Below are 17,349 nucleotides of genomic sequence, written 5' to 3'. Positions count from 1 at the left end.
AAGCACGATACAAAATTCTGGACGTTTCCATATTTACTGTAACTTTCAAATTATTCTGCATGTGGGAAGGCACACCAAGTCTTGAGTTTTCTGACTTCAGCATACTGACAACAAATGCATCGCATAATGGGTATATTGTACTACAGAAAACCTAACATAAATACGAATGTCCAGTTATGACAACAATCACAGAGTTCAAATTTCCTTGGAGACCAGACTGAGAAGAAACCAATTGTTGTGAGGATGACAGGAGAAAATGATCATCAACAATTATCTTAATAACAACAGGCAGATGCCTCTCACAAATTAACATTCTATATTCTCTTCCTTGCAGAAGTTGAGTCCCTTTCAACTTGACTGCAAGCAGTGGGCCCCTCCTTTCAAACCTATTCCTTTTTTGACCATAATAGTTTCAAAAGCTAGTTATTGTACTGGTACTAGTAGGAATTTCGTCTCTTGAAGGTAAGTACTGGTCAGCCATTCCTTATGATTTTAAAGATTTCTGAACTGAATTTTCCTTCTGATACATCAAATAGTAAGACAAAGTCAAATACCAACCTGCTGTTCCCTAGCAAATTGTGCCTTGAAGGATAGGTCTTGAAACTGTTTCTGCTCCTGTTTTTGCAACATCTTCAGTTCACGCAATTCTTGCTTCCTTTAGATAAACAAAACAATAATATTAATACACAAACATTACACAGATTCATGTTAGTGTACTACTATCATGCCACTAGTAGAAAACAAACCTGAAAATGTGATCATCATAAACCCTTCCATTTTCTTCATCACCATATATAACTTTACTAGTAGTTGTTGTCACAACAACTCCATCAATCTCAAATTTGCGTGTTCTTTTTCTAGTTTTCTTTCGCAAATTCATTATTTGGATATCTTCTTTTGTTCGATTTGCCCGGTTCATTTCCTGGAATTATATGTACAACGTAATTGAATGCTCTGTATCAAAACACTTGAGCAAGCAGTACTAATGTTTTTTTTACAGGCAAAATCAAAATTTAAAGTCTAGCGTCTCTGAGATACTGTAGTAGTGCTCACCTGTTAACTACAAAAATGGTGAAGGGAGTTAAAAACAACCAGGACAACACATCTTCAGTGCTTTAAAAAACTAAATGTATCCATTTAAAGATAAAAGCAAAGGTAAAGTTAATAAAGGTTGAAATGTATCAGTATAGGAAAGGGATGAAAGAGGAGGGGGAGGGGAGAGAGGGGGAGGGGGAGAAAGGGAGAGGGAGAGCTTCAGCAGTTCCTCCTCCTCACAATTATGCAATTTTTTCCCACACGAACAAAAGATTTGTAATATCGTACGTCACTGATAAATGCAATGTTACTAGAGGAAGTCGAAAGAATGATGATAAATTTCACTTCAGCACTCTATATTAGAAATTACAGTATCATCCTTTCCATACTACATAATGATGGCAAACAATGTGAGATAAGTTACGCTGTCAAGATATAGATGGAACACTAAATTGAAATGAACTTGGGTGGAGAAAAAGTTTGTAAAGGAATCATCACAGCTTAACTGAAGTTTCAACATACACATTTGTCATTTTAGGCAGCATGAAGTCATAAATGCACAGAAAAGACTTATTTCTGATCTCGATATTGCCACTCAGATTAAGAATTTCAGATTAGGAAAGTTCTCACAACACAATGCATGAAAGTTTACTTTTGTCTTATTACAATTCACCTATTTCTTGGCGCTAACTAGGGTTTTTGTAAATACGTTCATCACTCTTGTTTTAATTCCAGCAATTAAAATAGCAAGAAATGGATTTTTTTTATCCTGACCACAGAAGAAGAAAGCCATGCACAGCACAGCTTCTCAGTGTGTAGAACCTGTGTTACTTCTTTAACGGTGACAGCAGGTGTAATAGTGATTTAAAAAGTTTGTCTGGAGTAATATGAAAGTTACTGCCTGTTACCAAATTCCACACATTTATTTTCAAGCAACCTTTCACTGGATGCATTAACAGAGGTAACAAAGTCAGTGTAGTTAATCTGTTGTCACTTATTCTATGTGATGACCAAAGATTATCAACCAGCTTTTGAACATTGCTACAGAAACCACCTAAAAGAGATTGATCTGCATTGTCACAGTCACTGGACTTTCTGAAAATATAGCAAAACCACCATTAAAGGCTAGAAAATTAGAATTAATCATTTGTTCTTTTTACAACACTAGTGAATTTTTATATTCAGGTAATTTTTAATTCACGATATGTCCACTTTTCACCAAAATATAGTTAAGTACAATTTAAGATTATTGGAGAGTGTCTTATCTAACGCTGGTACTAAATTTTAAAGGTGCTGCCACGCCATATTACTAATATGTTTCAGTGTTTTCTCCCTCAGAAAGATAAAACTTCATTATACCTAAAAGCATGAACTGGCCAACACTAATACACACAGTTCCTCTGGCTTCTCTGCTGCCTTTCTAACCTGAGAGTATCTACCAAGAGTTACTCAACTCCCAGTGCAGCCCTCACAATCTTTTTATCACATTAAAGGTATGGGCTATTTATGGTTGACATTTAGGTAATCAGACACTGAACTATCATTTAGTTACACAAGGATGAGAGAAGCTGTCTACTGTGGCTTTCTTTTATGAATCAACTTATGTAATTTACTGGCAGCACACAAATCTAATATTGGGTAGACTGAAAAGATCCCTGATAGAATTTAGATTCTTAAAAATACTAACCCTCATATAATCTGGCTTCCGCCTCAGTACTACTTCCTCCAAGTCATCCAAGTTTGTGGAATCACGGTTTGGCTGGTTTTCCTTGTTACTACCATGGCTGTCCTGGCTTGCAGTAGTTGTTACACTGTCAGCATCCGACCTGGAACAAAAATCTTACTGAAAATGATGGCTTGTCCACCTCCCTCTTCCTTATTTTTAAAAGAAAGAATATATTATATTATGTACACAGCAGACAAAAAATAAATAAATAAATAAATAATTAAGCGTCCAGAAGACATGGTCGCATGTCAATGTAACTTCAGTGGACGTGTAAATGATTTAGTCACAATTTTTTGTGACAAAAATAATGCCCACCATGGTGCATTGGTGTTGTTAGTGTTTAGTGTTGTTACCAGGTCTGGTAAGTTACATAAGGGGGTGTGAACAGCTTCAGATGTTGAGTGACCATTGTGGAGGACACAGAGGCTGAACACTTGTGTGAGACACCATTAACAGCACCTGACAGAATTTGGAACAGGCCCCATTGTGGTCTTCATTTGGCTGGCTGGTCGAATTCTACAACATACAGATTTGTGGGGCATTCGGAAGTGACAGAGATCTAATGTTCGACTGCACAGGAACGTGAAGGCAGGTATACTCACCATCAATGTTCTGGTCGGCCACATCTAACCATCACAAGGGAGGATCATCATATTGCACACCATGCAAGGGAGGATCATCATATTGCACACCATGCACATCATAACCCCTTCACATCTTCATCTGCACCTGCCATCGAGAACAAGTAATGGACTCTCTGAACACTGTGCATCGTCCTACACCATTGGTTGGACACCAGCAGCCAGACTAGAGAATTACCATCCCATGCATAGGCTGCCATAACCATCCCAATACAAACAGCTGTGTTTGGAATTGTGTCATGATCAGGAAGCACGAACTGCTGGTGAATGGCATCATGCTGTGTACAGCGATGAATTGCGGTTCTGCTCTGCTCTGGATGACCACTGTCAGTGATTACTGCAGAGACCTGGGGAGAGGTCCCATTCTTATAACGTTTTGGAGAAGGCCAGCAGTGTTACTCCTTTGCGCAGGGAGCCATTGGATGCGATTTCAGGTTACAGCTGATAGTGATCGAGGGGTCTCTGGTGGCACAATAGCATGTCACTATCATCCAGTGTCTTCATGTGTTACCTCTCATGCAACAGTATCATGATGCCGTTTTTCAACAGGACAGGGTTTTTTCCACACAAGGCACATGTCTCTGTGAACTGTTTGCATAATGTTGAAGTACTCTTGTGACCAGCAATATTCCGAGCACTGTCCCTGATAGATCACGGGTATGACCAGCTTGGACATAAATTCCATCACAGTGAAAGTATCTGAGATACCACAGACCAGTTACAACAGTTGTGGGCCAGCGTGCCTAAGGAGAGGATACAGTGGTTTTGTGCCACCCTTCCAACTGAATTAGTGCATGCAACCAGACCAGAGGGAGTGCAACGTGCTTCAGACTTTTTGTCAGGCTGTGTGTGTGTGTGTGTGTGTGTGTGTGTGTGTGTGTGTGTGTCTCATCAATATGCATGTAAACAAGACTGATAATATTACAGAGTTTTCACACTATGTCCTGCTTCACAGTTGACTACAGAATTCAAGCACACCGACAAAGACATGCAAGGCTACACTGTCACAGCCAGCTATATGGTAGTGACACAACAGCACATACTGTGCTAAGGGTCATAATAGGCAGGGCATGTAAACAATGAGGTGAGAAGTGAGGGGAGGGGGAAGGGGAGGAGGAGGAGAAGGGGGGTTGGAGGCAATGGTGGCTGATGACTGGGAGGGAGACGCAGCAACTGCTCAGTATAGGAACATGGCACTAGGGGGGCTCACTCTGGTGCAGCAAGAGTTTTGCGTGGTGCCCAGTGGTGTAGATGAGTGGATTGTGAGAGGAGGAAGTAGAGCAGAAGACAAGGGATACTGTAAATAGGAGGGCATGAGAGCAGCCCAAAGTAATTTGGAGAGAATGGATACAGGAGTTGGGTGTGGGACAGGAGACAGTGGAGATTGAAGCTAGGACGACTGTGAGTTTGAAGGCTGAGTTGTAGGGACAATCCCCATATCCAAAGTTCAGAGAAGATAGTATTGGTGGGGGGATCTAGGTGAGTCAGGCTGCGATGCAGGCATTAACGTCGAACTTGTTGTGTTCAGTGCATGTTCTGCCAGTTTGTGCTCAACACTGCTCTTAGCCACCACAGTCGCAGTAGTCATTCATAAAGGTGGACAAATTGTTGGTGGTTGTACCCACACAGAAGGCTGAGCCAAAGTTACAGCAGAGTTTGGTTTATGATATGGCTGGTTTCACAGGTGGTCCTGCCTTGGATAGCAAAGAATATGCTTGTGATGGGACTGGGGTATGATGTGCTGGATGTGTGCACAGGACAATCTTGCATTTCACCTTCCACATTCATTTGCTATCCTACTCCCAAACCCTTGCCACATGACTAACACACTATGGAAGAAAGCATTCTGTGGAGAAATCGCTTAGCCCTAGTCAAAGGGACTGTTTCCACTTCACGTTCTCCTGCAGAGTGAAAGATTAATTCCAGAAACAGTGCCTGTGCTTTGAGGAGCCCAAAAATTTAGGCAAGACATCTGTGAAGTTTTGGAAGTAGAAGAGAGACTCCAGCAAAAGTGAAGTTGTGAGGGGAGGTTGTGGTTCATGCTAGTTCAGCTCATTCACTAATAACACTGCCCATGAAAGGCAGTGTTCTGTGGTTGAGTCCTGGTACAGCAGATATTTCAGTTCTTCAGGAAGTTTAAACACAATGCACAATCCACTGCAGAGTTAAAAATTCATTTTGCAAATTGTCATATTTGGTGACTCTTTATTTCTGCTATCCACTAGCTCTCTGTCACTGAAGATCTGTTTCTTGCATTGTTTCTTAGTAGTGGTGTTCATGTTTCACACCATTTGTACGACAATATGTGATATTTTTCCATCGCTACAGTTTCCCTTCCAGTTAAATGTGTTGTCTCCAGAACATATACTATCTTTACCATGTTTGAAACGGTGTTCCCCAAGAGTTAACTGTTCATAAATGAAAGTCTTTGGGTGATTTTTGCAGCTTGTTCACACACCTTTTATTATTATTGTTATATGCGCTGTACTACTAAAAGCAGCTCTTTACATTTTAGGAGTTGGTAATGTGTCACGTGCTTCCTTGGCAGTCTTTAACATTCACACTCTCTCTTCATTTATCTTTTACTATTGACTTTGCAACATAATTTTTGAGGGTGATCCTCATACAGTCTGTCATATGATTTAAAAAGAATGAAGGACATTTTTCTATGATTGCTCATTGCTGGATGCAGAAGCATTACAATTCCTGTAGTACAGTGCTCTTTTGAATCCCACATTTGTGTAGCTCGGATGCTCATTCATCACTTTGCTGTAGGAACTCCTATTCTGAAGATCTGTGTTTATTAAATCATTGTGAGATAAATTATCTGTTATAACAGAGTAATAATGCCACTTACTATACAATGCAGGCAATTGTTATAAACCTCACATTTTCAAATTTATTGACAAATTCATTGTTGTGTAAACTTACCTGTCAATAAGCTTTCCTGTGCTGGAAAGTGGCGTTACTGGCTCACTGCTTTGGGTTGAGCTAGTATCAGAATGTGATCTAGAAACTGAATGAAAGCTGTCGTCAACATCATTAAGTGAAGCAGGGACTTTCTTTTCCTTTATTACCTAAGGAAAAGAACATTTCGTTACAGTTTTAACTGCAAACCTAAGGACAAACACTCTACAAAAATAGTGAAAAGACAATAATGTGCCAGCGAGTAACAAAGTAGGCAACTTAAACCATATTCTTAATATTCCTAATTTCACAATACAGTTCAGTTAGAAAACAAGAAAGAAAATTATACCTTTTGTATGTTGGTTGAATTATTAACAACAATGAGGACTTCTTCACTGGTGCTTCTTTCTTTCAGAACTTCTCCATTAACTTTTGCACTCCTTGAGGCACTGTCTCCAATTTTGTCAACATCTGTTGACTCTACAGTAGTACCTTTGACTAGAATTGATGTGTGGCCTATATCTTTATCTTGACCTGTGAGAATTGCAAAGCCATCAACATAGCTTGTGAAATTTGAGGTACGCTTTCAAAGTATATTCTGTTCAATGCTAGTATCATGAAGTGTCTCAATTCAGGCCATATCCATAATTCAGCTTCATAAATGGTATAGATTATTCATCAGCCCTTTACAAAATTCTATACAACACCTGACAAAAAAAAAAAAAACAGCACCTCTATCTAAAAGATTACAGTATGAAAAATGCTCAAGTCAAGTAGCTCACCGTACAACTGAGATGTAGCATCGTGTATTGCACTGTGTAATTTACTTAATTTTTCCTTGTTTTTTAATATAATAATGTCTTACATCATATCAATGTTTAAGCATTTGTTCATATGTTAATTACAACACTATCCAATAAGCATGACTAAAAACTGTTTTGCCTCTCGTAACTACCACCATTCCCACTACACTCGCTATCAGAAGTATCACCACACTGTCAGTACCACTTATAACAAAGCCAGTCCACAGTTCATATATTTATTGCCGCAGTGTTTCCTATTTTAAAAGAAGGATGGAAAACAGAAATTTGCTGCCTACTGTTCTGAGCATCACCCTGACATTTGATCAGATATGTAAACATATGATGTACAGAACAAGACTATTAATTCATTGGCTGATATGAGATATCCTACTCAGTCCCACGGTCAAAAGCCATTGTTAATATCTTCCACAGCACATGAAAAGAAATTGGGAAAATTCATAACATATTGCAAAGATTTTCTTAAACTGTCTTGAGAGTTTGCCTTCAGGGCTTAACTTCCAAAGAATTCCAGCCTTATCTGAAGTATCGATGTGGCCTGAAGAAGACCAATCTTATTTTAACATTTGTCATCAGACAGCAGTAGAAGAACTTATAAGCACCATTAAAGCACCTTATATGGTTCTTCTCCATTGCAGGGGTGATATAGTATAACTATTTGGGACTATTCTTACTTGTCATTGTTGTTTGGAGGCAGATTTATTAGTATATAGTTGTTTGTTTCAACATTAACGGTATACTGGATTTTTTGAGCACTTCTAGACTTTAATACATTACTCCAACAGTAAATTAACACAAAATAACAAATCATATATAAAAGTTAGATACAAGAAATGCAGAGGTTTTATTAAGAGTCAATGCAAAAATTATTCTAATGTCACAATATTAATCAAAGTTGAGAGGAAACAAACTTTTTAAAGTGGTGTGATTTTCATGAACAAGAACAACCTCAAAAGTTACAGACAGTTCAAACTAAGATCAGAATGATCATTAAAAAAACATGCTGTCTCTTACACATAAAACTGTAAATGATGAAATGACTGCCTTTCTGTACTCACCTGAAATGTTTCTATTCTCCATTTGCAATGTAGAATCATGAACTTGTTCATCATCCCCCACTGTTACTACTGAAACATGGCTTGTATCACCTAAATTATCTCCTTCATCTACACCACCGACATGACTTGTTGGGCTCACTATTAGCACTTCACTTTCATCAAGACGTACTGGTTTCTCTGTGACAATACTAATGGGCAAATTCTCTGAGCCTGTCTCTAAAGAATCTAACGAATGGTAAAGATCTTCATCTGTTGAGGATTCATTTATGAGAGTCTTGTTTGTTTCATTAGACACTATTACAACCTCCCCATCATCTGTTGTCCTGCCTGCATATGGTATGTAAGGGCCTTCCAAAGGAGGTAACAACACGGGAGGATGGGTGGTAACAACAGTGACTTGTGTAACATTTCCTGAGGCTGTACTCATATCTTCACGCATGTCTGTTGTTATAGTCACTGTTGATTTGTTTAGCTTAACTTCTGGTTGGCTGGATGGCTCAACAACAGTGCTGGGCCCTGAAAAAAAAAAAAAAAAAGGGTACCTAAATATACAAGGTAACTAGTAAAATAATGTTGTGCTATTCAAAAGAAGATAGACGAAGTAAAATATCCAAACAAAAATTATCGACTACAAATTATCAAATCAGCTGATGGTACTACAGTATATTCATTTCTCACAACAGACTGTTCTTATGTCAGGATATGACCAAACACTGTCACATTTAATGTAATTAACAATCACAATAGGACTGGAGAGCTCGTAGCAACAGATTAAGTAGTGAGATTACAGAATGATGTAAAATGACAGGTTGCTATTTTATCACATTTTCAGAGAAATTCTGCAAGGAGGATGATGGCAGAGTGGTCTGCCTCTAGGCTACTGATAGCTTGGAACAAGTCTGAGTAAAGTGAATTTTCTTAACTGTACCCCTTTCCCTAAACCTCTCCAGTCCTTTCCCTTCGCCCCTCTTCCTTCCCCTTCAACTCTTCTGCCGAAGGAGCCACTAGTTCTGGAAGCTTGTAAACATAAAATCCTTGTGTGTGTGTGTGTGTGTGTGTGTGTGTGTGTGTGTGTGTGTGTGTGTGTTCCCCTGCTGCTGCTTGGTGAGTAGATTTTTTATCTATCCATTTACATTATGTTAATACTACTAGCAACACAAAATCCTTGTACCTAACTGCTTACAAATTACCTGCCAATGGCAAGCCCAGTACCTAAACTATCATTATAAAAAACTCTGAAAATTTTGTGGTGCACTGATCTACTTCTTACTATTACTTTTAACCTTACAGTAAGAACCATATGTAAGTGTTAGACAATCATTATAATGTTGGAACTGACAACAAATTGTGGGGACCATCACTTTTCTGTGCTCAGCACTGTAACATACAATGCTTGCACCAGCTTGAAAATGACGCTCATCAGTTATCACATATGTTGGTATGGAACTAATCCTGTAGCTATCTGCTCTTAATCTGTTGCTGCTGCAATCCAGAGGTGGTTTTAAATGAGGCAGTAATATGGAAAAAGTACACTACTGGCCATTACAATTGCTACATCAAGAACATGATGTGCTACAGACGCGAAATTTAACCGATAAGAAGAAGATGCTGTGATGTGCAAATGATTAGTTTTTCAGAGCATTCACACAAGGTTGGCGGCGACACTTACAACGTGCTGACATGAGGAAAGTTTCCAACCAATTTCTCATACACAAACAGCAGTTGACCGGCGTTGCCTGTAGAAACGTTGATGTGATGCCTTGTGTAAGGAGGAGAAATGTGTACCATCACGTTTCCCACTTTGATAAAGGTCGGATTGTAGCCTATCGCGATTGCGGTTTATCGTATCACGACATTGCTGCTCGCGTTGGCCGAGATCCAATGACTGTTAGCAGAATATGGAATCGGTGGGTTCAGGAGGATAATATGGAATGCCATGCTGGATCTCAACTGCCACGTATCACTCGCAGTCGAGATGACAGGCATCTTATCCGCATGGCTGTAACGGATCGTGCAGCCACGTCTCGATCCCTGAGTCAACAGATGGGGACGTTTGCAAGACAACAAGGATCTGCACGAACAGTTCGACGACGTTTGCAGCAGCATGGACCATCAGCTCGGAGACCGTGGCTGCGGTTACCCTTGACGCTGCATCACAGACAGGAGCGCCTGCGATGGTGTGGGTGCACGAATGGCAAAACGTCATTTTTTCGGATGAATCCAGTTACTGTTTGCAGCATTATGATGGTCGCATCCGTGTTCGGCAACATCGCGGTGAACGCACATTGGAAGCGTGTATTCATCATCGCCATACTGGGGTATCACGCGGCGTGATGGTATGGGGTGCCATTGGTTACACGTCTCTGTCACCTCTTGTTCACATTGACGGCACTTTGAACAGTGGACGTTACATTTAAAATGTGTTACGACCCATGGCTCTACCCTTCATTCGATCCCTGCAAAACCCTACATTTCAGCAGGATAATGCACGACTGCATGTTGCAGGTCCTGTACGGGCCTTTCTGGATACAGAAAATGTTCGACTGCTGCCCTCGCCAGTACATTCTCCAAACCTCTCGCCAATTGAAAACATCTGGTCAATGGTGGCCGAGCAACTGGCTCGTCACAATACGCCAGTCACTACTCTTGATGAACTGCGGTGTGTTGAAGCTGCATGGGCAGCTGTACCTATACACGCCATCCAAGCTCTGTTTGACTCAATGCCCAGGCGTATCAAAGCCGTTATTACGGCCAGAGGTGGTTGTTCTGGGTACTTATTTCTCATGATCTATGCACCCAAACTGCGTGAAAATGTAATCACATGTCAGTTCTAGTATAATATATTTGTCCAATGAATATCTGTTTATCATCTGCATTTCTCCTTGGTGTAGGAATTTTAATGGCCAGTAGTGTACAATTCCATAAATAGCAGGAAAGACAAAACTTCTTGTTATAGTCCTACAAAACTTTCCCTGAGAACTATATACAATAAATGTTTTAATAACCCAGTGTGTATGGAAATATAATCAACATTTAGTGATAAATGGACTTTACTTCCTTACGAATGTCAGTGGAGACTGAAAAATGCCAACTGGCACGCTTTTGAAGAATATTTTATATCTTGTGAAAATCCACTTCACAACTTACCTGACACATCCACGAACAGAATAGGAAGAAACTTCAATATGTTTTGCTTATGATTTGCTAATGGTAAATTTATTGCAAAGGGAAAATGAACAGAGGCATCCATAGTTTGATAGTCAATAACAACAGAACAAAGTGACATACCATTACAATTCTTGCTTGGGGGAAGGTTATTTTGCGTATTCAAAATGACCCCCCCTCATTAGAAGTCAAACAACGTCGATGCCGTTGAACTGTTGACCGACCTATAGCTGGCTACTGTTGCCGGAGGGATAGCCGCACAGGACACCTCAATGGTTTTTCAGTTTGTTCAGGGTAGCTAGCTTTGGTTGATAAACTTCACTTTTCAAGGACCCCCATAGATAGAAGCCAGGAGGTGTAAAGCCTGGAGACTGTGGTGGGTAATCAACAGCTCCTCTTTGACCTATTCATCATCCAGGTAGATTTACATCCAAGTAGGCTCCAACAACTCTGTGGAAGAGAGGTGGAGTACCATCTTGTTGTAGGTAAAATCTTTCATTTACAAACACTTCTCGGATGGCAAGCAAAATCGATATTTGCGGCATATGAAGATACGCCCATTATGGTACCTTCAAAGACGAAAGGGACACGCCATTGTGCACCATCATGTTTTTGCATTTCTAGTACCACTTCAATGTGGCTTTGTGCTGCTCATACAACAATCCTACTTCATTCATTGCTGCACTGTCATCTATTGGAAAATGCGCGCCATGATCTGTTGAGAAAGCGATGGACCACGCTACTGCGCAAAATTACAACAATATGTGTCATTTTGTTCCAAAGATATTAACTATCAACAAGCGCCTACGTTTTTCTGGCCCCTTCTGTATGTACGTGCAGGATTTTTTTAAACACTATTAAGTTATTGTCAAAACTCAGTCTGCTAACAAAACTTAAATAATTATGACTTATATGCATTTCAAGTCAAGCCATGCCAACAAAGAATTTACCATAAAGAGCATGTACTTGTTTTGGGCTCCTAATTGAGTCCTTAAGGACGTCTCTCATCAAATGCATGATTTGAATATGAGTAAACAGAGTTTACATTAAGGAGAACGCAAATAAAACTCCAATATACTATTACAATATACTCACATAATTTTCTACACTATTACAATATACTCACATAACTCTCTCTTATCTCTAGTTAAAGCTTCAATGAAATTAATTTAAACAATCCAAAATATACTGGACAGGGCTAATTACTGAAGTGCTACAATGTGTGTCCAATGCTCAAGTGAAAAATTGCTTTATACTCCATATTTAAATGTTCTATACAAATATGAAGGCCATACTGAATATAAATTGTACACTGTGAAACATAGTTAATCACAAACCCAACTTTAAGCAATGCTCCAAATTTTTACCAGTAAAAAAACACCACCACAAACTCCTGAGAGTTTCAAACACATAAATCAGGCCTGTAACCACTGGCAAGACAGCTAGTTCTTTCTTGTGGTGAAGCACATACATAAAAATCCTCTAATGAATTTTTTTGCACTCTTCAAATCTCATACTCAATCCTGAAGCACCATGTGACTACTCTACACCAGACTTTAGCTCAGCTTACAAACCTATTACACAGTACAAAGTGCAAAGATTTGTTTCCATATCTACTTGTAACTGTTTCATGAACCACCATTTGCAAAAATTGCAATGTCAAGAAAAGACACAAATGAGGAAGCATGAAAAGATTCTTTACATCCTTCAGTTATCAATCATGCTCTATCAAATACAAACGGGCAGCTAAGGTGTTGAGCACGTGCAACTCAAGATATAGAGCAGGTTGCCCACTCCTATAGCTCTAGTAGTACCTTACCTAAGGATGTTCACATACAGGATACGGAGAAGAGGATTTATGCAACCTTTCACAAGCTGACACACTGAATCTTCAGCAATTAATAATATTCAAGTAACCACAAATCTCATTCTAGGCTAGTTTTAGTGATATTACTTGTGCAAAAATTGTCCTATTAACAAAAGCATACATGATGTATAATTAATATTTTGAAAAGATGATTTGTCTTATCCAGCAGATGGTAGGCTAAAGGTGAATGGCAGCAAATAAATGAAATATACGAAAGCTGTCTGTAAATTAAGGTCTCCAGTGCTTTTTCACATAGTAAACATCATTTTATTGCAAAACCAATTACAGATTCAGAAAGCTTGGACTTTTAGCTATTTTTCAACATACTCCCCATCATGATAAATGCATTTTTTGAGATGCTCCGTAAGCTTTTTCACACCCATGTTGTGCCACTCTCCTGCTGACTCATGCAGCTCTTTGTTGGTCGAGTATTTCATCCCCCCCCCCCTCCCCCAAAGTGTTGTTTCAAGTTGGGAAAAAAACAGTAGTCACTGGGAGCCAATCTGGGCTGTACGTAGGATTGTCAATGATTTCCCACATGAATTTGGAAATTAGATCTGTTGTCGTGCTGGTGACGTGAGGGTGGCCATTGTCATGGTGCAAACAAATTGCCTTTGTCAACTAACCCCTCCTTTTGTTCTATATAGCCCAATGTAGCTTTGTTAGTGTCTTGCTGTCCCTTGCTGCACTGACTGTAGTACTTCCCTATCCCAGAATACCAAAGCCATCACCTTCCCCGCTGATGGCATTTGATTGAACTTCTTGACATTTCGAGAACTGGAATGCTGTCATTTTTTGATTGTTCCTTAGTCTCTGGTGTAAAGTATTCGACCCAAGTTGTGTCCCTGGTTACAACTGAATCCAGAGATTCCTCACCCTCTTCCTGATAATGGCACAGAAACTTTCAAGCACTTTTGATGCGCTTCTTTTTGTGTTTTATCAGTGAGCATCTGTGGCACCCGCCTGGTGAACACCTTGCAATACTTCAAAAGTCCATCAAAATCTTGTCCACAGTAGTCTCAGAGATGTCATCAATCAGTTCAGCAATCTCTTGCACAGTCACACACTGATCTGCAAGCAAAACTACTTTGACTTGTGTCACTGCCTTGTCAGAAACTGATGGACGCCTGTGACCGGCCTTGTCGCACATTTGTTCGGCTATCTGCGAACTGCCTACACCATTTATGCACATTTTTATATCCATAGACTTTTCTTAATACACATTGGTCAACTGGCGATGATGGATTTCAATAGGGACAGACCCCTTAACCCACAGAAATCTAATCACAAAATGCAATTAACATTTGGCGAGAGTGTCGATTGACCCTTCCATCGTTAATGGCTACAATGCCAAGAATGACTTCACAGAGAGATGGGGACTGGCAAGAATAGTGGTGTGGGAAGCAAGGGAAATGGCGCTATTGTCAGATTTACGCTAACTCACTCTGTCCCGGTGGCAGCTTGTTGGAGACCTTACTTTATCGACAACCCTTGTAAGTAAGTAGTTTGTATCAAAAGCTCTCATGGGAAAAGAAAGTGAGAGTTTGCATTCTGTGGCATGGCTGTTTTAATTTGCAACAAACCAGCATCTTTTACTGGCTGACTGAATTATTACAAATTCTGACTCACCTGAAAGTATAACAATATCTCCTAAAGAACTTCGTGAGGATCTACGTTTTTCTTTTTCCAAGTTGTCATCCTGCACAGCCCTCACTTGGGCTATGTTTTCTTCAACTTTGTCTTTGACACTGACATCACTAGAATGATCTATAGTTTCTTCCCTAGTGGAATCCCTGTTAACAGTAGGACGGACTGGGGTTGGGGCCAAATCACTTTTGTCATTTGGCACTGGAATATCTGACTGAGGCAGTAACTCCTTCTGTAGCTGTTCTGGGACTTCTGGCTCAGATGGGGAGAGAACTTCAGAAGAAACTTTAGCACTAGGTGTTACTGGCAGAACGTCGTCGGCATCCTCTGATTCATCCTGTGTCACACCACTGATGAGAGACATTGGAGGCATTGGTGGAGGAGGTGGAGGCTCATTTTTTGTTTTGGCTTGCTGAGCTGTTGTAACAGGTGGCCTTGGGGCAGGACCTTTATCATGCGATGCCCTCCGTTCGCTGCCTTCACTACTTTGTCTCTTGGGCACCTAAAACACACCATTTACACATCACTGGTAGATTATATGGCTAAACTAGGTTAACACAAATAAAGTTTATGATATAAATACAGATATGAAAAGTCCTTGGTGCAACATAAATGATAGGAGTAAAGGCAACAACTCACTATTCAGCTGACACACTGATAGGAATAGAAGCAAAAGTGACAACACTGCTAACTTTTAGAAGAAGTCTTCATAACAATAGAAAACACACTCATGCATACAAGCACACACACACATAGAGAAAGAGAGAAAGAGAGAGAGAGAGAGAGAGAGAGAGAGAGAGAGCGCAGTGCAACAACCCCCAGATGCGATGTTGCTGACTCTACGAGAACAGCTCGGCATAGTGCCATCATGCCTCTTTAGATTAGATTAGATTAGATTAGATTAGTTTTCGTTCCATAGATCCATGCTGAGGAGATCCTCGTGGATGTGGAACATGTCAATTTTTTTTTTTTTTAAGCTGAAATAACAATACTAATAGTATGAATATATACAATACATCATTTGTTTCTATTAAAAAATTCGTCAATGGAGTAGAAGGAGTTGGCCACTAGTAAGTCTTTCAAGCTCCTTTTAAACTGATCTTTATTTGTAACTAAATTTTTTATGTTTACTGGCAAATTATTGAAGATGAGTGTTCCTGAGTAGTGGACCCCTTTTTGAACTAAAGTAAGTGCTTTTAAGTCCTTGTGCAGATCATTTTTGTTCCTGGTATTGTATGTATGAACTGAGCTGTTTGTTGGAAAAAGAGATATATTATTTAGAACAAATTTCATTAATGAGTAAATATACTGAGAGGCAGTAGTTAGTATACCCAGTTCTTTTAAGAGGTTTCTACAGGACGTCCGTGAATTTACTCCACAAATAATACGTATTACCGCTTTTGGACTCTGAAAACTTTTGTTTGACTTGAAGAGTTACCCCAAAATATTATACCATATGACATTATGGAATGAAAGTAGGCAAAGTATGCAAGCTTTTTCATTTTTATGTCACCTATGTCTGCTAACACTCGAATTGCAAATACAGATTTGTTAAGGCGTTTCTGCAGTTCTGTGGTGTGCTCTTCCCAACTGAATTTATTATCAAGTTGTAATCCCAGGAATTTAAGACTGTCAACCTCTTCTATCTGCTCTTCTTCGTATTTTATGCATATGCTGGGTGGAAACCTCTTACAGGTTCTGAATTGCATATAGTGAGTCTTTTCGAAGTTTAATGTCAGTGAGTTGGCTTTAAACCATTTATTAATATCCATGAAAATATCATTAGCAGATCTTTCTAGAACTACACTTGACATACTATTTATTGCAATACTTGTGTCATCTGCAAACAAAACGAACTCTGCTTCTGGCAGTGTAACTGATGAGAGATCATTAATGTACACAAGAAAAAGCAATGGCCCTAAGATGGATCCCTGTGGGACACCACATGTAATTTCTTCCCATTCTGATGATGACTGATGACTTAATTAACTAGTCCCTTGCACTGACACCCTTTGTTTCCTGTTAGTGACGTATGACTTGAACCATTTTGCAGCACTGCCCGTGACACCATAGAATTCTAATTTACTTAAAAGGATGTTGTGGTTCACACAATCAAATGCCTTTGACAAATCACAGAAAATACCTGCTGCTTGTAATTTGTTATTTAATGAATTAAGTACATTTTCACTGTAGGAGTAAATAGCCTTCTCGATATCAGAACCCTTCAGAAATCCAAACTGTGTTCTTGATAATATGTTATTTGTGGTCAGATGGTTGAGCAGCTGCCTGTACATTACTTTTTCTAAAATTTTTGAGAATGCTGGCAAAAGTGAAATCGGTCTGTAGTTTGATGGTATCTCTTTATCCCCTTTCTTGAGTAGAGGCTTAACATCTGCATATTTTAGCCAGTCAGGAAATGTCCCAGTTATAATTGACTGGTTACACAAGTAACTTAGAATTGTACTAAACTCACAAGAACATG

The 17,349-nt window shown here is 39.5% G+C and overlaps 1 protein-coding gene across 2 annotated transcripts in view; it reads right to left on the bottom strand.

Annotated features, from left to right (window-relative positions):
• LOC126259936 (serine/threonine-protein kinase 10) overlaps nt 1–17,349 on the bottom strand; it is a 165,093-nt gene that overhangs the window by 43,795 nt on the left and 103,949 nt on the right. For both annotated transcript variants that reach the window (XM_049957044.1, XM_049957035.1), the window contains exons 10-16: nt 14,850–15,369; nt 8,189–8,704; nt 6,659–6,843; nt 6,334–6,479; nt 2,723–2,861; nt 747–922; nt 559–655 (exon numbers count right to left, since the gene is read on the bottom strand). In XM_049957044.1, coding sequence (XP_049813001.1) covers nt 559–655; nt 747–922; nt 2,723–2,861; nt 6,334–6,479; nt 6,659–6,843; nt 8,189–8,704; nt 14,850–15,369 — 1,779 coding nt within the window. The remainder of the gene's footprint in view (nt 1–558; nt 656–746; nt 923–2,722; nt 2,862–6,333; nt 6,480–6,658; nt 6,844–8,188; nt 8,705–14,849; nt 15,370–17,349) is intronic.

This window comes from Schistocerca nitens, chromosome 1 (genome assembly GCF_023898315.1).
Source record: "Schistocerca nitens isolate TAMUIC-IGC-003100 chromosome 1, iqSchNite1.1, whole genome shotgun sequence".
Taxonomy (NCBI): domain Eukaryota; kingdom Metazoa; phylum Arthropoda; class Insecta; order Orthoptera; family Acrididae; genus Schistocerca; species Schistocerca nitens.
Note: the sequence above shows the minus strand (reverse complement) of the source record. Positions and strands in the feature narration are given on the sequence as shown.